General features: G+C 36.7%; 1 protein-coding gene across 1 annotated transcript; it reads right to left on the reverse strand.

Moving 5' to 3' along the window:
- Positions 1-1,538: 1,538 nt before the first annotated feature.
- LOC112178110 ((-)-germacrene D synthase) lies at positions 1,539-4,453 on the reverse strand. Its single transcript, XM_024316314.2, has 7 exons — positions 4,322-4,453; positions 3,949-4,225; positions 3,444-3,834; positions 3,134-3,352; positions 2,828-2,969; positions 2,472-2,720; positions 1,539-2,104 (listed from the first exon to the last, which is right to left on the reverse strand). The coding sequence occupies exons 1-7, from the start codon at positions 4,451-4,453 to the stop codon at positions 1,802-1,804; spliced, it is 1,713 nt and encodes a 570-aa protein (XP_024172082.1). The 3' UTR covers positions 1,539-1,801.
- Positions 4,454-25,354: the final 20,901 nt, after the last annotated feature.

Here is a 25,354-nt window from a genome sequence, read left to right on the forward strand (position 1 = left end):
AAAGAAGAGAGAGAAAGGAATAGTTTCCGGAAATGGAAATTATGAAAATAGTAAGTTTCTCCTTCGGGAAACTTCTATTTATACCAAAATGGAAATTTCTTCCAATGGCCATAACTTCCTCATACGAACTCCGATTCTCGCGTTCCACATGTCCACGAACTCGTATCGACGCGCTCTACAACTTTCGTGAAGGAAGTTTTCAGAGAATCCCAACGAATAAAAAGTCAACCTTGAGCCCCCCCCTAAAGTCATACCTTTCAAATAGAATTTCGTCTGAAACACTTCCGCTCCATCCACGAGCCACGAAACCGTCCAACAACCATAAATTAGATTCCGGAAATTCCTCGGAAAATAATTACGAATTTCCGGGGCATCACATTTGTGTTGCTTTGCGCTATGTTTGGAAAGGTTTAAACCGTTTACTGCATATTTCCTTGCTGTGATTTTGTTTTGCTGCTCTTCTTCCAACATGGTTTTCAGCATTGCAATTGTTGCAGGATCAAGGAACAGAAGCTAGGTTGGTTAGTTTGGTTCTGGCTATTGACTGGGTAAGCCGTGTTTGGTATATTCTTTTTGGTTTCACATCAAGTTTGTTACGTGTTATTTTTGCCACTTGAAAATGGCAATTCAAATTGCATTTCATTCAAGCACATTTATTCTATGCCATTCATTTTAATATGTTCTTATCTCTCAAAAAGAATGCAAACTAAACTTGATTCAATCACATGGTCTGGTGTGGAAGGCAGCTAACAAGCTTGTTACTCCTCCATATACAAATTAAAGACTACAAACTTATAGGCAAGATAAACAATTATGAAAGGCAGATATAGGACTAAAATATATAGTCCATTTTGTTTACTTTACTTCTTGCTTGTAGTACTGTTGCTACATCAATTGAATTAAGGCTTGCTGAAATTCTTGCAATTTGTCTACAAATATAGGGCTTCACTATTCTGTACAGACTAATGGTAGATGCATACGTAAAGATTAATTGGGGCTGCTGGTACTGTTGACTTGTGGGTCTATCAGTCAGTCAGATTTTATAGATTCAAAAAAAATTGCATGACCAACTTGTGGCACCTCATGTTTTAGCTACGACTTTAAGTTATCAGCACATATCATACGATGCTACGATCGAAGACTCACTCCCAAAGGTAGTCTCTTATGTTAATGCAACATCCGACAGTAAGCAAATTGGTGTCATATTTCAACTTGTTCACCAAAAACTTCTCTCGAGAACAAAATCTCGAACTAGAACTATAGATTCATACCACTTCTGACCTTTCTCAATGCTGGAGGTAACTTGATATGAAAAAAATATCCTAAATGGTAGTTAGCTTCTTATATTTGTCCTTACTCTGATTAGGTTACTTAAAGTTATAGGCTTCTCTAATTTGTGGCTTCTATGTTGTCTCTTCAGCAAGCCTTAATTTTGCAGACATAATTACAACCAACCATGCAAGCTTTAGAAATACATCTTATTCATAGTACGTATATAACTATATATCATGAGCACACGTAGATATAATATTCAGATTTAATACTTGATGCACACATCAATATCCAACAGAAATACATCTTATTCATAGTACGTATATAACTATATATCATGAGCACACGTAGATATAATATTCAGATTTAATACTTGATGCACACATCAATATCCAACGGCTACCGCACCCACAAGCACTGATTGAAGCTGTCTTTGAAATAGCTAGTTACACAAAGGAATTTGGCCTTGGAGGAGTCCTCATTCATTTTATTTAGAGCATAGAGAACAAGATAGTCCAACCTTTTATGCTTATATAGGTACAGGTTCGACAAGCAGAGACGTTATAATATCCTTAAGCCCAGTTTCAGCATGAGTGAATCCATCTTCATGCTTATATATAACTTCGATCACACGTGCAAGGTTGATAATGCGCAGTAATAGTGGCCTAGGGACATTAGCAGCACCGGCGGAGATGAGCCATCCTTCATTCATGTCTTTCCATGCATTATTCACTTGTTTAGTAAGTTCGATTGTTGCTTCTTCTTCTGTGGCACAATGCTCTTTCATGTAGCATTCAATAGCTGAGGCAACATGTCCTCTCTTTTGTTCAAACTACATAACATCAGACTTGAAGGGTAAGCTCAAACCAAGCACTAAAGAGTTGTGTAATCAAGTTAACTTACACCTTGAAGATTAATTATATTTGAAACCAAGTACTAAAGAGTTATATAATTAAGTGAACTTACACACATTCTGAATACCAAGAAATTTAATTTCAGGATCATAGATGTTTATTCCTTAATTATGAAAGAATTATATGTTAAAGAAGTCAACCAAATCGAAAACTAAATGATGATAACCAAACAGTTTTTGACTCTGACAGATTTTCTTGAGAAACGTTCCGTACAAAGTATTTAACTAGCAAAATTTAGTGGTAAGTTATTTCTTTCTGTGCTTTTTTCTAGATTAATACAAGTACCTTGTGGGATTGCAAGTCATCCATGAGTCTGCCTATTGTTGATGAAGCCTTTACCATCTTTGGGTCGGTGAACACCCAGTCCAAGGAATTTTTTGTGACAATATCTCCGCCCATTAAAACAAAGGATGTGGTTGCCATCATGAAATAGGTTGTGGAAAGAGCGGCTGACATGTATTCATCCAACGTTGGAGTGTATTTCTCATGGAACCATTTGGCTTCTTGAAACCAAGATCTGACTTGAACTTTCATCTGATCATAGAGACCAATCAATCGACCAAGATATATTAATTAATTTGTAATCTCTAATCACTTTGTATCTTATTTATAATATATGGCGTATTAATGAAGCTTCTTACTGATTCTCTGGCATAGTGGATGCGATACAACTTCCCCTCCTTCGCAAGCTCATTTTCAATATCAGCGTAGATGTCCAAGAGTGCCTGGTAACAGATTTTCATGTAATCTGCAGGTAGTAGATCCAATGCAGAGATGTCCCACCTAATCAATAAATGAAACCATCTCATAAGTAGCCAATCAAACACCAACTCACCAAAAAACTTACTTGGATAGTACATAACCGTTTAACATGGCTGTTGGAACATAAATAAAATGAGCTACAAAATTAATAGAATTGAGCAAAATTTGTATAATTGATATTTAACCTCTCAACAGCTTCAGTAAAAAGCTCTAATTCTTCATGTGTGCCATGCACATCATAAACGTCATCAAGAACCACGATTATGGCGACGATTTTGCACAATGTCATCCTACCAAAGCAATATTCGGGCTCAAAGTAGACTCCTAAAGCCCAAAAGTAGCTTTCAACTGCTCTATCTCTTGCAAAAGGTAATTTGTTCACAAAATCCAGCTCCTTCCACCACCTGATCAATGGAACAATTAATCATTATCATAATGTAATGATTTAATTAATTTTTATGTAGATCTTAAAGTGTAATCTATATATTAATTAACCTTGTGATATCACTTAGTTCTTTTTGATGGACTCGCTGCAATTGATTGAAATCCAACTTCGCAAAAGTCAGGAGTGTTTCATTGATATCTGAACTTTTTAGTTCTTGGCAGAAAGACAAGTAGCGCCTTGCTTCTAGCCTTGGGTAGCCCTTCCACTGTGGCTGGTATAAGGCATGAGTTACTCGTTTTAGAAGTGGTGGACTTAGACCACCCTGTGCAGCAGTTACTGCCAACTCAAGATGAGTGGTAGTGAAGGCCAGGGCGGCTTCTAGTATATCCTCTCCGTGTGTCCTAAGATGTGTGGCTTCATACAATTTTAAAATTCCTTCCACATCAGTGACAAGTGATCTCTTAAATTTTCCATCAACGTCGATGAACTTGCTGAACATCTCTGCTTCATTCACCCAGCCAAGACGCGCATGTTATTAGTCATGAAATATATACGTGCGAGTTTATATATAAAAAAGAAATTATTGATTGAGAAAAGGACTAGCTATGTACTTACTGCATGAAACCTCAAAACCTTGTTGTCTAAGCAATCGAAAACGTAGAGCTATTATGTAAAGCTCATCATCATCATTATTTTCTTGGTCATCATAGGAAGAGTTGTGAATTTTCTGGAGCATTTGGTGAATCTCATTTTCAAAATGGTAGGACACTCCTAAGCGTTGAATTTCATCAATTAAATTTAATTCTTGTGAAGTTGGAGCCATTCTAAGCATCCTCTTCACTTCTTCCTTCAATTCTTGGACCCGTTGCTCGTTTTCATCGCTTGCAGTTTCCTATATACAGAAAAAAATAAAATTGAAGGGGAAACGGAAGTATGAATACATGCATGGTGAAAATTAATTAACTAAAGTTAATGTGATTTCAGGTACCATAGAAGCATATGATAGAAAATGATCGCCCCAAATGCTGGGAGAATAATTAGCTGAACGTCGATTAACATCAGGAGTACTCCTGCCATTTGGGGTTTGAGCTTGGTATGTTGAAACTAATTTAGCAGACATTCTTATTTGAAGTGCTTAATTTGATTCTGATCAAGGGATAAGCAGATGTGAGTTGAAGTGTTGTGGTGCTTTGATATTTATAATCATCAAACACAACTAAAAGTGGGATTGGATTTGATTGATTGACAATGATGTAGGACGAGAATGGGTCTGGTTTAGTCGGAAAACCATAAAAGCAAATAAGTGGAGTAGAATCAAGGACAGTGGTTGGAAAATAAGTAACTCACGTGTTATTAGCTGCTTGAATATTCAAGAAGATTTGGTTTTGGATCTTTCGGGTTTCTTGTGCAAAAAGTCAAGTATTAATTGTGAATTAGATTGTGCTCAACTTTTGGCCAGAATGTCCGTTTGAGATGCATGATACCTTTCTGGAATAGGAACGATGAGATCTTCAAGACTCACTTTAGTGACCCCTAATCAATTTAGGCCAAAATATACTGTTTTAATTATCCGATTTAGTATTTAATATTTTTAGGCTAACCAGTTTTACATTCTTTTTATTTTTGGGTTTTTAGTTTCCTTTTTACTTTGGATTCTTTAGGATTTCCGTTTGGTCTTTATACAAACTAAAAGCTGGCTGGGAAAACAATTAATAATGGGTGTGTTTGCACCAAGGTCAAATTTCTCCGAAACTGCCGAAATTTCAGTAATTTTGAAGTACCGAAACAAAATTCATATGTATATCATTTCTGTCAGGAGTTTCCCAAAATTTTCCGTACATTTCTACGAAATTCTTAATTTCCGAAATATCTACACACTATATATTTAAAAATTCACACCGAAATTTTGTCCTAAATTTTTATGTCACCTACAATGAATTTTTTACTTCATACTTTATAGAGAAAATATGAAATTTTGATTTTTTTTTTTTTTTTTTGCAATCAAGTTGAATACAGCAAAAAAACCTCTTTGCTTTTATCTGCTACAAAGTTGAATGCTCCAACCACAACATAATTCCCTTTTTGTTTCGTCTCAAATACTATATGCTTCATACACTGAAACATCATATTACGTAATTCCACAATATCCGATATATTGATTGCATGTGGAAAGGGAACAACACGTACACATACAATAATCATGTGATGAAGTACAAAAATCATTTCCAAAATTCATGTACTTGGGAGCAGTATTGTATGATATTAAATGAAAGCAATTCAACCAGCTAGATTGAACCACATCGTAGTCACTTTTAGCTTTTTATATTCCTTTTGTTGTACTTGTTCATTTTCATTAACCGGGTTTTGGTTTTACTTGCCCCGCCTTGCCCCATTGTAATTTTCTAATTATTAAAAAAAGTAAATCATATTTACATTATCAATATACAACACATTATCAATACACATAGATAAAAGCACTAATTTAGCAACCTACTACAGTACTAGTTAATTATTTGTCCATATAAAATATCATAATTCTATTATAAATGTATAATTTTAGAGATGTTACATTTTAAATAGGTTTATTATAGGTTTGTTTAGTCTATGTAAAAGTTTCATTCAAAAATATCATTTTATAAATGCAATTAATTTGATTTCTTTATTTTTAACTGAAATTTCCACCGAAATCGAAACTTTCTCCGAAATTTCCTTAAATTTGAAGTACCGTAATCGAAACCAAATTTTGAAACCTTACTTTGCACCTAAATTTGGCAAGGTGGACCCACAAGGTGTAATGAATGATTGTTGCTAATCAGTTGCTACATAAATGGATGACCGCTATTGAATGCCCGCGGCTTAATGAACGACGACCGCGATTGAATGTTGTTAGTCAAGTTCATAAATGTCAGTAGATGCGGGTGTTAAAATGATTCAGGATATTTAAAAGCCGCAGAGATTAAATCAGCCACTACAGAATAAATGACCGCTATTGAATGCCGGCGACGTAATGAATGACTACAATTGAATGGTGTTAATCAAGTTCATAAAGGCCATTAGATGAGGGTGTCACATGTTTCAAGTTTTTTAGATAACATAATAAACTAATTGTGTTGTCTGAATAGCATGAAAATCCATACTAGTTCATTTTTTTCCAGCTTTGAAAAATTCAAACAACAGATAATTGTTATATGAATAGACTAAGAAATTCTCTCTTTTAGTTGAAAAAATAAGACAACAAATTTATGTTGTATGAGTGAAACATGAACATTACTTCTCCTTGTGTGTCCAAAAATTATTTTTTGTTACCATGTAAGCTTATCAAATTGATGCCCTAACAAGCCGGTGCTTTTCCCCCACAGTCAAAACATCAAAAAGACATTTTCTGGCGCCTAGCTTTGTCTTGGCGTAGCAGCAACCCAGAGCACCAAACCTAGAGCAACGTCCCTGTCACGCCCCTGATTTTACACACATGAAAATCGATATATATAACCCCATAATTATATATGCGTGAACGTCCAGTCATCAATACAAAATACCTGGAATCTTTTTCCCCTTAACTTACACAGATATTGATGCCCTGAACCCTCAAAGTTAATATACACTCGTTCATAGAGTTATATATTACACAAGCATACGAATTAAATTGTCAACAACAAAATAAAACGTAAATGCAGCTCAGAGTTAACTATACAACGGAAGTCCTTATCGACGGTAAAGTTACAAAAATGGCTTCCTACCGTAAAGCTGCAAAGGCGCTACCTCAGCTTCAGCCCCGATTATCCTAACCTGCAGGATTAACCCCTACACCGTTTGAATAGTGTACCGGGTTGCCACACAACAAACCCGATAAACTTTTGCAAGCCCGTATGAGTAACTCAAACCACACACAACTCACGCCAAAAATAAGGAAAACAACTCACACTTTGATTCCTTAAAACACGAAATAAGGGAGAATAACTCACACTTTAATTTCCTTTCAAATCGAAATAAAAGAAAGCAACTCACACCTTGTTTCCTTTTAAAACGAAACATAGAAAACAACCCACACTTGAATTCTATCAATAAAACATAGAAAACAACTCACACCTTGATTTCTATCAATAAAACATAGAAAACAACTCACACCTTGAATTCTATCAGTAAAACATAGAAAACAACTCACACCTTGTTTCCTATCAAATGTACCATAATCGTACCATAGAAAGCAACTCACACCTTGATTTCTATCAGTAAAACATAGAAAACAACTCACACCTTGTTTCCTATCAAATGTACCATAATCGTACCATAGAAAGCAACTCACACCTTGATTTCTATCAAAACGTTAATAAGGAAAACAACTCACACCTTATCCCCTTAAAAACCATTAATAAGGAAGCAACTCACACCTTGTTCCCTAAAAATACGTAATGTCATGAGTTGTAAATAACCAATTCCCGTTACCCCATGAATTACCTATATGGCAGACAGATTAGAGCTCTAACTGAAAAACGTAACCACTCGTCCGGCCAAAGACGTGGTCACCTGATATTCTGCCCAAGGTCTCAGACCTTCGATCCTCGGGCCGCACTATCCCTTGGAGCAAAACATTAAAGGAGTCGCACAGGACCCAAAATGTTGCACAAATCACAACACTTTTGAAAACAATCGAAATCAACATTTCCATAATTATTGTTTTCCGAAAAGCCATAACACAAAACAATAAAAAGCATCAATTCATGCCTATTGTTTTCATACCCAAATCTCAACACTTTTCTCAAATCTCAACGCTTTTCAAAACAAATCGAAATCAATCATTTCCACAAATCATTTGTTTTCCAAAAGCCACACCCCAAAACAATAAAAAGCATCATTTCATGCATATTGTTTTCATAAATCCACAAACCACCAAAACATATATATTTCACGTAAACATATATCTACTAATACATGAATACGTATGTATATATATACATCCCATAATATATATATATATATACACACACATAGTCATCTACTTAAAAATGCCACTAATACCATCTATAGTTTGCAGTTAACTAAATAACTCTCAAAACAATAAGGGTATTCCCGTTCGTGAAATGAACTTCGTGAGATTACTCACCTCGAAACTCCCACTGCGTCTTCTATACAGAACCGAACTAACACTATCACCAACAACTCGTCCAATTCACCTTTAGAAGCACCTAATCACCAATGATCAAAATCAGTAACGATTCACATTTGATTTAAGTCTGAAACCCTTGTTTTGAACTAAAACAAGTCGAGGCAAAACCACATCCGAGACCTTCCAAAGTCTCTGGAATACGTCCACGATCGATGTGACCAAACCACAAGTCGATCGGACGCTCAAATCCTCACGGATAGAATAAATCGATCGGTATGAAACTGCAAAAATCATAACAATTCCATACGAACTCCAAAATTTGCATATTATATATCGAAACGCTTGTATCAACGAGTAGAACATATATAATACCAAAAATAGTTCATTAAGTGGCCGGAACACCGCCGGAACGCCGCCACAGACGGAGGCGCACCGCCGCCGGTCAAAACTCACTATTTCACAAAACTCCCAACATCAAAGTTCTTCATCTAAGCATGCTTGTGGATACTCATAACTAGCTCGAAGTCAGAAACAAGCATAAAGGGTCGAAAACTACCTCACAAGCCGTGAACAGTAATCCAATCCGAGTTGATCGAATTTTCACGTAAACCGGTCGAAACAAACACCAAGGATCGATCAGGGAGCTTGTTCTGAACTCAACCCAAGAAGCCTGAAGTCATGAGGTCGCCGGAGTTGTGTTTTCCGGCCGGGTCCGAAAACACAAGGCTGCACCACCTTGCAGCGCCGCCGTGGAGATGAATCGGCGCTAGAGAGCACCACAGAGACAACCAGACGGAGGAGGCGACCCCGCTGGCCAAGTTTCACGGCCGGAGACCGCCGCAGTTGGCCGGAAAAGTCGGGTCGGAATGCCTGGTTCGGGTCGGGTCAGTCGAAATTCTTTGATACTGAAGGTATCGACCGAGAGAGAAAAGGGAGAGAAAAAGGGTTTCCGGAAGAGGAAAGTGGAAAAAATGAAATATTTTTCTGATTTTTCCTATATATACTAAAATGGAAACTTCTTTCCATAGCCATAACTTCCTCATACGAACTCCGATTCTCGCGTTCCATATGTCCACGAACTCGTATCGACGCGCTCTACAACTTTCGTGAAGGAAGTTTTCGGAGAATCTCAACGTATCAAAAGTCAACCTTGAAACCCCCCCTAATTCCACACTTTACGAATAAAAATTCGTCCGAAACACTTCCGCTCCGTCCACGAGCCACGAAACCGTCCGATACCCATAATTTAAATTCCGGAAAATTCTCGGAAAATAAATACAAATTTCTGGGGCATCACAGTCCCATCCATTACCAATAACCCAACCCAGATTCCCTTGATTCCTCTCCATCAAAAGAGACGGAAGATTCCTTTGCACTCCCCGAGCTAAAAGAGACAGAAGATTCCTTTCTCAGAACAGCTAGAGTCTGAAGTATTCAGTATTGTTAATTGCATTGTAAGATCGTTCATCCTCTTAGGGTTTCTACGTCGATTGATTTCGTATTTTAGGGTTTTGTTGGGATATTGATTTGGTGGTTTTGCTAATTTCCTTTGAAATTAGATTGGGCTGTTAGGTCTTTTGTTGATATTCGTTCGTCATCACTGTACTATCTCCAGCTTCGAAGAAGCCGCTTTCAGAAGTCAATGGCGCGAAACGATGCCAACAATCAGGTATAGGGTCAGGATCGGGCGTTGATGGATCCTTGCGGCTGAGTGTGGGCTCGTAGGCGGATTTGGACTGGAGAGGAAGGAGAAGGAGGGGGAGAGGTGTTTTGGTACTATCGGAAGTGAAGCAGAGTATGGCAATGATGTTGAGGCTTCATTTGGGGAAAACAACTTGGATTTCAATGGCAGAGACATGTATATTTTGCTTTTCTCTCCCTGTTATTCAAATTTGAATTTTTTTTTTTTTGGTTATTGATTTCTGATTGATGATTTCTAATATTGAAGACATAGCCTTTAGCAAATATAGACTTACAGGTGTTTCAATTTACTGCAGGACAATCAGTGTTTCTTGTCTCTATTTATGAATTGGGTATCAAATTTATGTTCTTTACCGTCTGTAGGTGCATCCTAGATCGCTTGATTATTGATTATCTCTTTTGTGATTGTAATATGGATAGATTCTCTGCTCAAAATTCTCCATGGTTCATGCTAAAACAAGTGTTGGATAGGTTTCAATTTCTCATTCATTGTTTGTAGCAACTAATTTTGGTCTAGACTTTGGGATCTCCATTCTCTCCATCTTTTTAAGTATGCTACCAACGACAAGATATTAAAATGGGAGGTTCTAGTTGGACCTCCAAATTTGATATTTGGACCTCTCCTACTTATTAAACCTCCAATTCACTTTTTTGAATACTTATGGCACGTTTACTTACTTGGAATGAAAAATAATCATGAATCAGAGACAAGTGGAATGGGAGAAGAAAGGAATCGGTATTGATTCTGGAGGAATGATTCCTAAACCCATCTCCCCCCTTCGTAATCGAATTCCTGAGTATTCAGGAATCGATTCCTGATAAGGAGGTGGGGCATACATCCATTCTGATTCCTTCATGTGTTAGTAAACGCAGGAATTCTTTTACCCGGAATCATTCCGATTCCTTTATGTGTTAGTAAACGCAGGAATGTTTTTACCCCGTAATCATTCCTTTTCCTTCCAAGTAAGTAAACGTGCCCTTAAATAACTAAGTAGACCTCCTTAATTTTACCAAAACACCCTTGAACAATTAAATATGTATCTTCAACAATTTTTTTTTTTTCTTATCTCTATCAATTTAATCATGAAGAATTGTGTGAGTAAGCTGCATATATTTTTGGTGTACTTTCAGTGACGAAACAAAAAATGATTCTTGGAGGATCCGAACAAGTAGACAATTACAAACATTTTTCTATTAATCCAGATCATAGCTTTTTTTGTTTTTTTTTGCAATATGGATGGTTCTATAAAAGACTTTGGTTCTTAGAAAAATAATATATATACATCGATTAAATCTAATTATAAGCTTGGATCTTAATTAGTAATAACTACACCAAGATATTCAATAAATTTAGTTTAAGGAAATTTCAAATTAATATTGTTTTTAAATTACTTTTGTATTAAATGATAGGGCCCTGTATAGAAATTAATTATCTTTACTTAATTGTTTTAGGTAAATTATAAAGTTATATAGGTAACATAAGGAATATCGGGAAAAAATTGAATGTTATAGGGGAGGTAAGAAGAGTAGTTTTTTTTTCTCTTTATCCTTATTTGTCTTTGAGAAATTTTAAATACACACCCCAAACTACTTAATACACATCCCTATTATTTTATATTTTAAATCAGATTTTATAGATAGATTAAATGACCAAAATAGACATCTATATATTAAAAGAAAAATAATAATAATCATATCTTCCTTATATGATTATATAATTATAAGCACAATAAATTTCTATACATGCATCCTCATTTAAAACAATAATAAAGTTAGAAACCATCTAATTTAAATTTTTCTTAAATAAATTGTAATTAAATGGGGTGAGAAACCATATAATTTAGAATTTCAAAATCAGTGGCATTAAATGTTTTTAAAAGAAATCGCTTTACTCCCACTTTTAGTTTTTTTTTTTCTTCTAAAAGTTATGATTAGTCAATTTATTATTTAATATAAAAGATCGCAGGTATAAAACTTTGTAATTGTTAATTTGTTTGACCATCCAATGACAATTTCATAGTTCCGCCATTGTTGAAAAATTACTGATACAGTTTTGGTTGAATGTTCGACTCAAAATTTTATACTTTATCAATAAGGTGTTTGGTGGATGAGAACTCAAATAATACAAAACCTATTTCTAAGCATCTATTTGAAGGGACCAATAATGAATCCTTATGGATTTCCCAATAACTAAGACAAGTAATTAATATGGTCAGATATACTAATCAAATTAAATAGTAGCCTTAATGTTGTTAAATAATAGTGTATTTCATGGTTTGTTAGGATAAGGATATTTTAGGTAATTTGGGTAGTGTATTTAGTAAAATATTAGAATGAGAAATTAAATGGTAGGTGTATTGAGTAAGAAGTGTGTATTAAGTAATTAGAGGTATGTATTTAAAACTTCTCTTTGTCTTTTCATATAAGTTGACAAAATCTATTGATAATTAAAAAAAAATAGAGGTCCAAATATCAAATTCGGAGGTCCAACTTGAACCACCCTATTAAAATATCTTTTCTCTTTTGATTTTTGGTCACTTGGGTGGTTAGAAAGACAAATATGTCAAATATTGTCATTTGACAGGAGAAGCGAAATTTTGAAGGGAAATCAATAGATGCTTAAAGATACTTAGTTTGGTAAATTGTCTGCATTGCTGAACTATCTTTTTACTATGATTTTGAAGTTATTGTTGTACTAGTTTTGTTATCTAGATGCTAGGGACCATACATAAGGGTTCTAATTGTTGACAGCTTGGATCCTAATTCTTTGTTTTTTTTTGTTTTTTTTTTCTCTCTCTCTCTCTCTCTTCTTTTTCTCCCATTCCCGGCATTCACGGATAAGGGAAAGTTTCTATTAGCAGCACGGAGATACATGCATTGGTCACACACTGAGTACATAATATCACTTGATGCTGATGGCATGCATATCTTAAGGAAGCAATGCTTATGTGGGAAAATTAAGGTAAGGGATTGTAGTGAAGAGAGTTAAGGTGGAGGTTCCATGCAATATAGTTTCTTTGGTTTGATAAAGTTGTTTGTGCACTGCATATCAGGTCTAGTTTTTATTGGATGATAAAACATGAGAATGTCATCTGATTCAACTTATCTTCATATGTTGAGGACCGCCATATGTTTTTTTGGTTACAAGTTATAGGTTTGAGTTATGTACAAAGGTAGCTTCACAAAGAACGATTCTTGTTTGTTTTATTCAAAGAACTAGCCTTGAAATACCATTTTAGTTTGAAGTATCTGCCAAACCAAATTCTTGTTCTTCTTTAGTTTTTTATGAAAATCTATTAATCTATGATAGTTTCATTATCTGTGCTTGTTTAAATCAGCTTGGATATCTGCATTGATTTGCTAATGGTCAAGATATTGGCCGTTTCTTCAAGTGGAAACCGAATCAAGATATTGGGAAATGCTAATGGTCTTGACTTGCTGAAACGATGTGGGAATGATTCTATTGACGCCTCTGGAGTTGAATCTGAAACTTCAAGAAAGGTCAGCATCTCAAAGTGTCCACCTCTTTGTTATGTGTTATGGAATACTTTACTGATAATTTTAGGATCGTTATATACTTGAGTGCTTGCATGTCTAAATTCCCTTGTGTGCATTTTGCACTGTCTTCTTGCATTGTAAGACTTGTCACTACAGCATAGGTTATCCTAGTCTTGATATGATGATCTGCTACTAAAGACGTCACAAGAACATCCATTCTTTCAAGGGAAATGAAGCACGAATCAAAAGTTGATTCCTAGACTAAGTGTGGTCACCACAGTCTCTGGAGCCGCCGCCGTCCACAGCCAGCCTTGGGCTGGCGCATTCCATATCCATGACGCAATGGTTGGTGTCCATCATGGTGATGGTCCCCTAGGTAATGCTGCAGTTGCCAACTTTGCTTCCAACAGCGTTTCAGACGCTCAGGCCCAACCAAAACCTCATTGGTTGATTCTAAGATCTCTCGCTTATTCTACAAAGCCCGCTCCTTAGAAAAGTTTGGACTGAGACTATCTTACACAAAGGATACGAAAATACTCATTCTGTTCTTACATAGAATCCGAGAGGATTCTGTGGACCGATTCAACCAATTTGCGGACGTTTAAATATCCCATAATGTTGGTTGAGACATGCAAACACGTTGGTCACGTGTTGTGCCATTGTTCACTTGTAATGTTGTTTATGCTACACTCCTAGCACAAATCATATGGCGACGAGCTCACTCCCTGGATAATCTCATTCAGTTAATTGGACTTGACAATGCTAGAGAGTTTACATCGAAGCTTTCAATAATTATTATATGGGCTAAATACTGGTTACTACTCTGTGGTTTAGGTCCAAAATAAATTCAGTCCTTGGACTTCTAATTTCATCAAAAACACCCCTGCAGTTTCAATTTTGATCTAATAGGTCCAATATGTTAGTCTTCCGATAATTGAGTCATTTAACTTGTTGCTGTGGCTCATATATGGCCTATGTTTTATGATGTGGTGTTAAGGTGCCATGCATAGTCAATTTAGGAGTGGGTCTCACTATTAGAAATCTATCAAATAAAAAGTTTTTCATCAAATAATCCAACTATAAGTTGAACCCAGAGCAAAATATTAAAGAATTGGACCTATTAGATCAAAATTGAAAGTATAGGGCTGTTTTTCATGAAATTAGAAGTCCGGGGACTGAATTGATTTTGGACCTAAACCACAGGGTAGTAACCAGTATTTAGCCCTTATTATATATCACTGGGACTGATGTTGGACATCATATTCTTATGTACACACCAAAATGGTCTCAAGGAAACAACTACGATAGTAGCCAGGACATTGGTAATGCACACCAATCTCCCTAGATCCGCTTGGGTGATGCAATATATCATGCAGCTATGCTAATTCGTCTACAATCCATTACCACTCAATCTATCTCTATGTTACAACTAGTGACTGGGTACAAGTCTCTCGTACTTGCGCATATTTGAGTGTGTCATTTATGTGCCTATTGCGCCGCCATAAAGCACTATGGTAGGTCTTCACTAACGAATGGGAAAATACGTTAGATTTGAGACTCCAACTATCGTCCGCCACTTAATACCCTTACTAGGCGATCTCTTTACCGCTAGATTTGCGGATTATCACTTTGATGAGACAGTCTTCCTATCTTTAGGGGGAGATGAAAACATGGATGTTCAACATGAACGACATGAATTGTCGTGGTTTGTCCCCACTATGTTTCATCTTGATTCCCGCTAAAGTGACAAGATCACACATATCTGCTGCAAATGTGCCAGCAAGGATGGACGTCCCTACGAGAGGATGTAATGTCACCCTACACGGAGAGTGGCACTCTGGTGTTACAGGCCATGGCCCTAGTTAGGATGCATGGGAGGCCCATGGGTTCGAATGATACTTTGGCACAACTCAATCATTTGATTATCGACATCAAAATTTGTCTCATGAGAATGCTTTGGATTATGGTTATCATTGGGGGACTCCTCAACGACAGAACCTATTTCTGAGAATATATAGCTCTCTAACAAATTACACCAGTGTACGTGAGACGTGAGATAGAAACTCCGTCATGATTGAGATTATTCGCGCATTTCATTGTGCATGAGTTTGTTGAGTCCGATGATCAAAACAATGCTCCGTTGATGAATGAATGCCAATGTATAGAAAATTGGCCTATATGGAAAGATACGATCCAGGTTAAGTTGGATTCTCTAACGAAATTAAAGGAAAGTTTTTCAAGCCAGTGATACCGACACCTCCTAACATAAAACTTATTGACAAATGGGTCATCATTAGAAAGCGTGATGAGAAAAAGAAATTGTAATCTCGCCTTATGGAGTAAGACTTCTCAAAAAAAGGCCATGAAATCGACTACAGGAATACATCTTCTCTAGTAATGGATGTGATCACTACGTATCTCTATAGGGATCTAGATACGGAATATATAAGAAAGTTCCTGGTGGACTTCATTTTCCCAAGTGAAGTGGCTCTAGACCACGAAGCGCATTACAATGAGGTTGAAATACTTACTAAAGTGACTACTTGATCTGGAAGGGATATGTAAATGCACATGCATTTCTATGACAAGTTCCGAATTCTATCGCGGTTCATGTTGGTGACATGATCTTCATTGGAAACCCTTAAACACTTGAAATCCGAGTTTAAGATGAAGGATCTTGGGAGAACACGATTATGTTTTAGTTTGGAACTTGAGCACTGTGTTGATGGATGCTTAGGCCTTTTGACAAGGTCAAGCCTTCAAGCACGCCCATGATCGTCAGTAGTCTTGATCCTAGAAAAGGTCCTCTTCGTCCAAAGGATGATGACGAAGATTTGTTATGTAGTGCCACAAAAATTCGTTATTATTTTCCGAGGATTTTCGTGGCTCGTGGATGGAGCGGAAGCGTTTTGGATGAATTGTTATTCGAATTCGAAAAGTATGGTTTTGGGAGGGCGGGGGGGGGGTTGACTTTTTATACGTTGGGATTCTCCAAAAACTTCCTTCACCAAAGTCGTAGAGTGCGTCGAGTTCGTGGATATGTGAAATGAGAAAATCGGAGTTCGTATGAGAAAGTTATGAGTGATTGAAAATTGGGAAAATTCTATAAATAGGGGTTTCCATTTTCAGAAATTACTATTTATATTTTGGCAAGTTTCCCCTGTCGGAAAGTCTGAAGCTCTGTTCTTTCTCCTAAAACGCGACCGACCCGACCCTGACCCCCAATTCCGACCTGGCCAGCGTTCCTTTTTTGGAAGACCTCTACCGATGAAACCTGCACAGACATCTTCGCCTCCACCTTGCGGTCCTCTCTACGGCGGCCTATAGTGATGATTCTCACCCACGGCGGTGCTGCAAGGCGTGATTTGGAGTGCAGTCGGACCCGATCGGAATTCGTAGCTCCGGCGACTACACGGCTTCAAGCTTCCTGTTTTGAGTTCGTGGGCGCTTCCTCAAGTGATCCATGGTGTTTTTTTTGATCGATTCACGTTGGAATCGGATCAACTTAAGGTGACAGTTCACGGCGGCTTGTGGCGGCTATAGGCGGCGATCTAGGCCAAGTTGGCTTAAACCCCAGGTATTAAAGTTGATCTATTTGGTGTTCTTGACATTTTGGACGGTTGGATTAATCTAGTTTTGAGTTTTGGCCGGTGGTGGTTGTACCACTGACTTTGGCGGCGTACTGGCGGCCTTCCGGCCATATAATGGATAGTTTCTGGTTTTATATATCATCTACTCATTGATACGAGCATTTCGATATATAATACGTAATTTTTGGAGATCGTATGAATATGTTAGGGTTTTTACGGTTTCGGACAGTTCGATGATTCAATCCGTGAGGATCCGACTATCCTATCGACTTGTGATTTTGACATATCGATTGTAGAAGTATTCCAGAGACATTGGGTGGTCTCGGAAGTGGTTTAGCGTCGATTGACTTCACTTTGGGGATTTTAGTTCAAAACAGGGGTTTCGAACTTAAATCGTTTGTGAATTATTACCAAGTTGAGACCGTATGTGATTAGGTACTTGACAAAGTATTCTTGGACGGTTATTTTTTGGTTGGCTGCTTTGTTCTATATTGAAGACGCAGCAGGAATTTCGAGGTGAGTAAATCTCACGATATTTGTTATGAGCATAATTACCATATTATCTCGGAGTTATTAGGTTAACTATGACTATAGTTGGTAATAGTGGCATTCCTGAGTGGATGACTATGTATATATATATTTACGTGAAATATATATGTATTGGTGACTTCATTGTGATGTGAACAATAATTGAAATGAGTTCATTATTGCTCGAGAATGGTGAAATTGTGAATTGAGTTGTGATTGTAGAATTTCATGTGTTGAGATACCATGAGTCTAGTATGACCTTCTTAAGGGAGATTTAAGATATGGTAGCTTGTGTAGACATATATGTGTGATGAATCGATGACATCAGTATGATGAATCTTTGTGATGATTGTCATGTAAAGCTTGTATAGGAATATCTGTGTGATGAATCGATGACATCAGTATGATGAATCTTTGTGATGATTGTCATGTAAAGCTTGTGTAGGAACATCTGTGTGATGATTTGATGACATCAGTGTGATGAATCTTTGTGATGATTGTCATGTAAAGCTTGTGTAGGACTATCTGTGTAATGAATCGATGACATCAGTGAATGTTTGTGATGATTGATATCTGTGTGATGACCGGTGAAATCTGTGTGATGAGTTGGACGATTGCTATCTGTGTGACGACCAGTGATATCTGTGTGATGCTCTGTTGGATGATTGCTATATGTGTGATGACTGGTGAAATCTGTGTGATGAGTTGGACGATTGCTATCTATGTGATGACCGGTAATATCTGTGTGATGATCAGTTGGCTGATTGCTATCTGTGTGATGACCATCAGTGTGATGACTGCTCGGTAGCGAAGTTGAATTGTTATTAAGTTAACAAAGATCGAGAAGACTGCGGTGATGGTCGGAGCTACCTATGGATGTCAGAATGTGGGGTTATGATGATTACTATGGCTTGAATTGCTTGTCTTAATGTGACCTCCTGAACTAAACTATACGTAGGGGTTACTATGAACTGTTTTGCCTGTTTTGAATTGTGATTGTCGTGTTTTCTTCTTGATTTTATTGATTTATGATTTGATTGATCTTAAAGGCCATAGTGATGACGATTTAGCTCTGTGTGAGGATAGGAAGGTGATTCATTGTTTTCACCTTTGATGTCATGTTGATGACAAAGGCTTCCCGTGGGAAGGAAATGAGTGTGATCTTTGTGACTCGCCGTTGTGTGTTAAAGGATTTCCAAACATTACTTGAGGTTTTGTTTGACCGGAATTTGTGTAATTGGATGCTAGGTTGAGAATCTGAGCATGTGGTTTTAGTCATGAGTTGACCTACATAAGTATGTTATGGAAGATTATGAAACAGATGGTTGTAGTTGTAAGTTATGTGCTTATCGTTGTTTAGGTTTAGGTGACTTCAGAATGTGTTTTCTGCTTTGTGGTTTTAAGTTTACTCATACGGGCTTGCAAAAGATTACCGGGTTTGTTGTGTGGCAACCTGCAGGTCAGTATAATCGTGGTTGATGCTGAGGTAACGCCATTTGCAGCTTTATGGTAAGAAGCCATTTTTGTGACTTTACCATTATTAAGACTTCCACTTGCAGTGAGCTCTGAGGAGCATTTACGTTTTATTTTGTTGTTGACAATTTAATTCGTAAGCTTTTGTAATATATAAGCTTGTGTATATTAACTTTGAGGGTTCAGGTCATCAGTATGTACTTGGTTTAAAAGGGAAAAAGTTTCCAGGTATTTTGTATTGATGATTGAACGATCACGCATGTATAATTATGGGATTATATATCGATTTTTTATTTGTGTTAAAAATCAGGGGCGTGACATTTAAAGGCAGAAGTGCCCTACTTGAGTGCAATAGGCTCATTATTGTAGTTATACAAAATGCACAAGGCCGGACATCTCATTTGCAGTGAATTTGTTAGCTAGATATAGCTATACGCCAACACGACGTTGTTGGACTGGAGATATGGACTTGTTCTATCCCTATAGAGAGATGATGGATTCGGACCCATCATACACCAAGAACGCCGCCAACACTGGCCCAAAACGACATTAGTGTTTTGGTAAGTTTTGCTGATGCTGGGTATCTCTCTTACCCACATAAAGGTCGTTCTCAAACTGATTATGTGTTCACCATAGATAAGACAGTGATATCTTGAAGGTCTATAAAGCAGACCCTAGTTGCTATATCTTCGAACCATGCAAATATTATTGCTCTTCACGAAGTGTTTTGTGAATGTATATGGATTGGATCTATAATTAAGCATGTTCGAAGCAATTGTGGTTTAAAGTCTACCACAGATGAGCATACGAGCATTTATGAGGATAACGCCACTTGCATTGAGCAAATGAAGTAAGGCTACATTAAAGGCAACACCAAGCATCATCAGCAACAACAGACTCTCCTCAAGATCAAAGTGAACAAAGTTCGATCTGAGGACAGTATGGCAGACTTGTTTACAAAGTCATTGCCTAAATCTACTTTCAAGAATAATGTTGGTAGCATCGTTTGCAGACTTGTTTACAAAGTCATTGCCTAAATCCTCTCATTAGGGGGAGATGCAGACATCAAGGAGAGATGTGTACATGTATGGTCTCAAAACGTGAATGATGTGTTGTGCTCTTTTCCTCCTTCGGCCGAGGTTATTTTTGTCCCACTGGATTTTTGTTACTTAGCAAGGTTTTTGACGAGGTAATGAGAGGAGCACCACGTTTGGGCGACACAAGGGGGAGTGCTTAAGGACAACTAATTTGTGTGTCTAGCCCAAACTATGATTACTTTTCTGAGTTGTAATAGGGTTAGCCTTACCAATATCTAAGGAGATATTCTATTCATTGTATGATTCAGTTTCCTTGTAAGACTTGGATTCTTTGCTTGTAATCCTCTATATAAAGAGGCCTCAATTATTAATGAAAGCACAATTCATTCTCCCAAATTCTCTCTATTGTTCTCTGCAACCCTTTTTCCTAAAGCATAAACTATTTATATCTTCTTCTTTTTAATAAATTTTGCTATTTTTATAATGAAAATATTTTCTTACATAGTTTCAGACTAGTTATTATTAAGAGAAGTAGATTGATTTCCACATATAGCTAGATATACCTATCAAGAACTCTTATCGGGTTTCTCTATATGGAACATTGGAATTACGTTTCCAATTGTGATTATTAGTTTTCACTTTTCAATGTGTAGTTGATTTTCACTTATAGTTTGTTTTAACTCTCAAATACAGGTTTCTCTATATGGAACACTGGAGTTACATTTCCAAGTATGGAAGAGAGTTGAGTTTTCAGTGTAATAGTTATGTTGTGGTCCGCAGTTGGGTATAAGAATAAGATGGTTCATCTTTCTTTTCGATAGGGACAAAGTTTGGATTGAATTTAGGAGTTAGGACTTTGGAGAGAAAAAAGTATTTCAATATCTACCAATGAATGCTGGACTTTTAGCAAGATTTCTCCTAAAGCTGCGAAGAATATTTTGCATCTTTTTAAATTTTTTTCAAAAGCTTCTTGTCAACATATGAAGTGATCAACTATAGCAAGACTAATCAACAACTAGAGTAATCAAAAAGAATAATTCCTAGTGGGAGAAAGTCTACCTTCTTTATGAAAAACAAAAATCAAACACACTTCCTTAGTTTTCCTCCCTCTTCTCTATGGGCAGATCTAGATCTATATTGATATGGATCATTGGCTTGAGAGTTAGGGAAGGCACCTATCTACAATATTTCCATGGATCTTCCCTCTTCTGACACTTTATGCCTCTCATCTTGGCCTCTCCTTTCGAGTCTGCTCCATTACAACATAGACGGTAATTTCCGACCATCAAAAATTGGTCGGAAATAGCATCTTTGGTCAAAAATACATTTTTCCTACGAAAAAGTCATCATTGGAAGTAGTCGGAAATACCTTGGTAGGAAATAATTTTCTTCCAACCAACCATCGTAAATTCCTGTAGGAAATGGCCATCGGATTTTGGTCTTCTTTTGGTCGGAATTAATGTTTGTTTCATCCAAAAATAAGTCGATGGAATTAATTTTTTCTGTTGGAAATAATTGTATTTCTGATGAATTAGTTGCGACCACAATTTTCACCGGAATATATATTTTCGGTGACGTTTTTTCGACCACTCATTTTGTTGGAATAACTGTTTCCAATGAATATTAATTTTCCGACCACAAAGGTTGTCAGAAAACTTTTTCTACGACATGTCTTCGACTAACAACGTCAGAATAAATATTTCCAACTAATGTTGGATCATAATTCATATATATATTTGTGCCCTAAAACATGGAAATTACTTGTACTAATCTTATTCCATGTTTTGTAGAAAATCTTAACAAAAGGAGAAAAAAGTGAAATTCCAGCGAATTTTCCATCCACCCCCCTTTTGGGGGTACAAGTACTTCGTGAAGCAATCCCATAATAATATGTTTAAATGGAGCAGTGAAGGCATTAACCATAAAGTATAGATGCTAAGGATGCAGTTTGATCATTCCTTTGTCCGGAAATTACAAGGGAAGTCCACAAAACTTTTTGGGAGATCTTTTCCGGCGACTTACTTGGAGTTTTTCTCAAAGGTTGTTGATCAATCTAGAAGATATGATGTCATAGAGTATGCCCATCCAAAAACATGGCAATAGCAAGTCATACATAGTCTAAGAAAGAAGTTTCAGAAGTAAAAAATGAATCCTACAAAGTCTACCAAAGTGACTCCCGGCGCTAACTTTAGGGTTTTTGTCAAGAAGAAGGGTCTGGCAATATCATGCGCCACATGAACCTTAATGTCTCTTGTTGCTTTGAACAGTTTGTCATCCATCTCTAGAAACCTTCCTACAATTGAAGCAACATTGATAATTGTGTTCTTTACCTCCAAGGTTGATGGTATGTTACGCAACTTCACCCAAAAAAACAGTTCATCCATCAGAATTGTAGTGGGGGATTCCAAGCCATCATATTCATTGATGATGACCGGTGCTTGCTAAAAATACCACAGTCCTCCTTGCAATACCTTGTTCCTATCCTTGTGCAGATCAAATGAGATAACAAAGCATTTATGTGCTATCTCCTAGACCTTGAATGCAGCATTGAAAACTTAGACGCGCTTGAAATGTCGCTGCAGATCCAACGTCGTAAACGGCTTCGAAGTGAGAGGCTCTGCAAGGAGGTATGCCTAAGAAACTCGCCGAATATCCGTTACTGACATCTTGGAGATATCCACTACATCGTTTCCAACAAGAGCTAGCGACTATGCAAAGTCATTGATCGTTCCAGGGTGAGAGTGGTAGAGAAGCAAAAGCAGTGTTTAGTGTTTTGGGCGTCAGAGTGGGGCCTAGGGCTTTTTATATATTTCAATCATTAGGGTTATATATATATATATATATATATATATATATATATATATATATATATATATATTCTTTTTCACGTTCTCCATTTCGCCTTAAATAAGGTTTAATCTTCACTTGCAAATTTCGTTTTCTTGATGACGATTAACGTCTAACTTTTGTAGTAACTAGTAAAGCAGCAAAGAGAAAAGAATAAGGTGGATTGCAAATTAAAAATTGTAAATTTCATTCTTCAAGGAAAAATAGTTATTTGGTTTAAGTGAAATTTTGTTTCAATCAAGTAGAGATTAATATATGGAAAATGGTTACTTGAAATTTTATTAATAGATATACCATTATTAATAGAACCCACTCTGTCAGCCAAAATGTGGATGAACTAACATAAATATCCTTTCATTATAGGTTAATATAAAATAATTTTTAATACGAATGATTTTTTTTTTTTTAGTAAAGCCTCTGGGGCGAAATAATATATTCATCACAAGTCAGAATAGGTCGTTACATGCCCTTCTGCTGCCATTTAAGGACATAGACAGACAAGAAGATAGTGGTAGTACCTACAGTAGTACATAGAAATAGACCTACTCATTATACATTCAAATATGTAGAGGTAGCAAGGATCCTTCATTGGTACTACGTCGGAGGTACTAGAGATCTAGGTTCCTAATACAAGGAAATTTATTGTAATTAGACAAAAAAACTAAAAACATAGGGTTGGGCCAAGGGCCTAAACCCAAGTCCAAATTAAAAATGGACTGGGGCAGAACCCCAGCCCAAAATTTCGAAGCCCAATATGGTAGTCACCAAGGAAATCACTCCAAGCCCATCATCCTGATTCGGGCCAGTCCATCGTCTCCTCCCATCATCCCCGTTGTACGTGGCAGTCCGGCCGAGTTCCGTCGGGCCCATGTCGCCATGATTCGCACCGCCACGCCATCTCATCCCCTCAATCCGAAATGTCCCGAGCCATGCCGCCGCAACCTACATCACCATGGAACACCATCCTTGATCCAGGCCTCGCAACCCCACATGGCCATCGATCCAGACCCATGGCTCCGTCAATCCAAGAAACCATCAACGGGGATTGATTATTGGCCTGTACAGCACGACAACCGCCTTCGCCACCATCCCAGCCGAAGCATCTGACAAAACCTGAGAAAATCCCCCCGACGAAGTCCTATGGGCAATAGATATCGATCTCCCGTCCAACAGCAAACCCCATAACGGAGGTGAGGCTGGAGGCTAGCCCAAACGTCCGGGCGCCACCAGACAAGAACAATTTTGCAATGCGGAGTAAGCCCGGAATTAGGGTTTCTTTAGGTGAGAGAGAATTTGCAATTATATTTATACGAATGACATTAATTATGGTAAATAACAAACTGATAAATAAATAAAAAATTCAAAAAAAGAAGAAAAATGTTAAGAATAACTTCTCATCCTACATTCTTAAGATATAACTTCTCAATCTCACTATCTACATATATAACTTCTCACAACCTACATATATAACTTTCTTTCTTTTTTTTAAATTCAAAAAGTACAAATAAATATAAAAAATAAAAATAAAATTATGATGCATGTGTCAATAAAGAATAGTATAGTTGTATACATTATTAGTACTATATTTAAGAGGAAAGACATTGTTAGCCAAAGTGGGTGTGAAAATACTCGAATATCCTCGCACCATAAATTATTTTAAATTAATTTTTAATAAATAAGGGATACAAATGCAATTAACAAAATAATAAAAAAGACAAAATTACATAAAAAAAAATTAAAATAAAAACTACCGCATGATATGCACACTACTATCCATTATTTGTAAATAATATTTTATTTTTTGTCTCTTTTCTTAAATAAATTTTAGGACTAAATACTGTTTAGTCATTGAGCTTTTAACCATAAAATACTTCAATCCCTGACCTTTTAATTTCACACGTTTAGTCCCTGTACTTCAAAATTTCAGACCAATAGGTCCTTGCAGTCTAAACGTCGCTGCAAAATGTCTATTATGCCCTCAGTTTTTTTTAAAAACAAATTTATTCCTTTCTTTTTTTATTATTTATTCTTTTTTCTTTATTTTATTTGTTCTTTTTTTTTTCAAATAGAAAGAAAGAAAGGGAAAAAAAAGAAAAAAATAAACAGAAAGAAAGAAAGGGAAAAAAATTCCTTTTCCAAAAAAAATAAAATAATTAATTAATTAATTAAAACTGAGGGCATAATAGACATTTCGCCGCAACTTTTAGACTGCAAGGACCTATTGGTCTGAAATTTTGAAGTAC

Source organism: Rosa chinensis, chromosome 7, assembly GCF_002994745.2.
Source record: "Rosa chinensis cultivar Old Blush chromosome 7, RchiOBHm-V2, whole genome shotgun sequence".
NCBI classification, from domain to species: Eukaryota; Viridiplantae; Streptophyta; class Magnoliopsida; order Rosales; family Rosaceae; genus Rosa; species Rosa chinensis.

Excerpts from the sequence above, each read along its gene's own strand:
- LOC112178110 (XM_024316314.2), bottom strand. The coding sequence starts at position 4,453 with ATGTCTGCTAAATTAGTTTCAACATACCAAGCTCAAACCCCAAATGGC. Across the intron at positions 3,835-3,948 it reads AGGTTTTGAGGTTTCATGCA|AGATGTTCAGCAAGTTCATC; the intron begins GTAAGTACATAG and ends TGAATGAAGCAG. Across the intron at positions 2,970-3,133 it reads TTTACTGAAGCTGTTGAGAG|GTGGGACATCTCTGCATTGG; the intron begins GTTAAATATCAA and ends TTTATTGATTAG.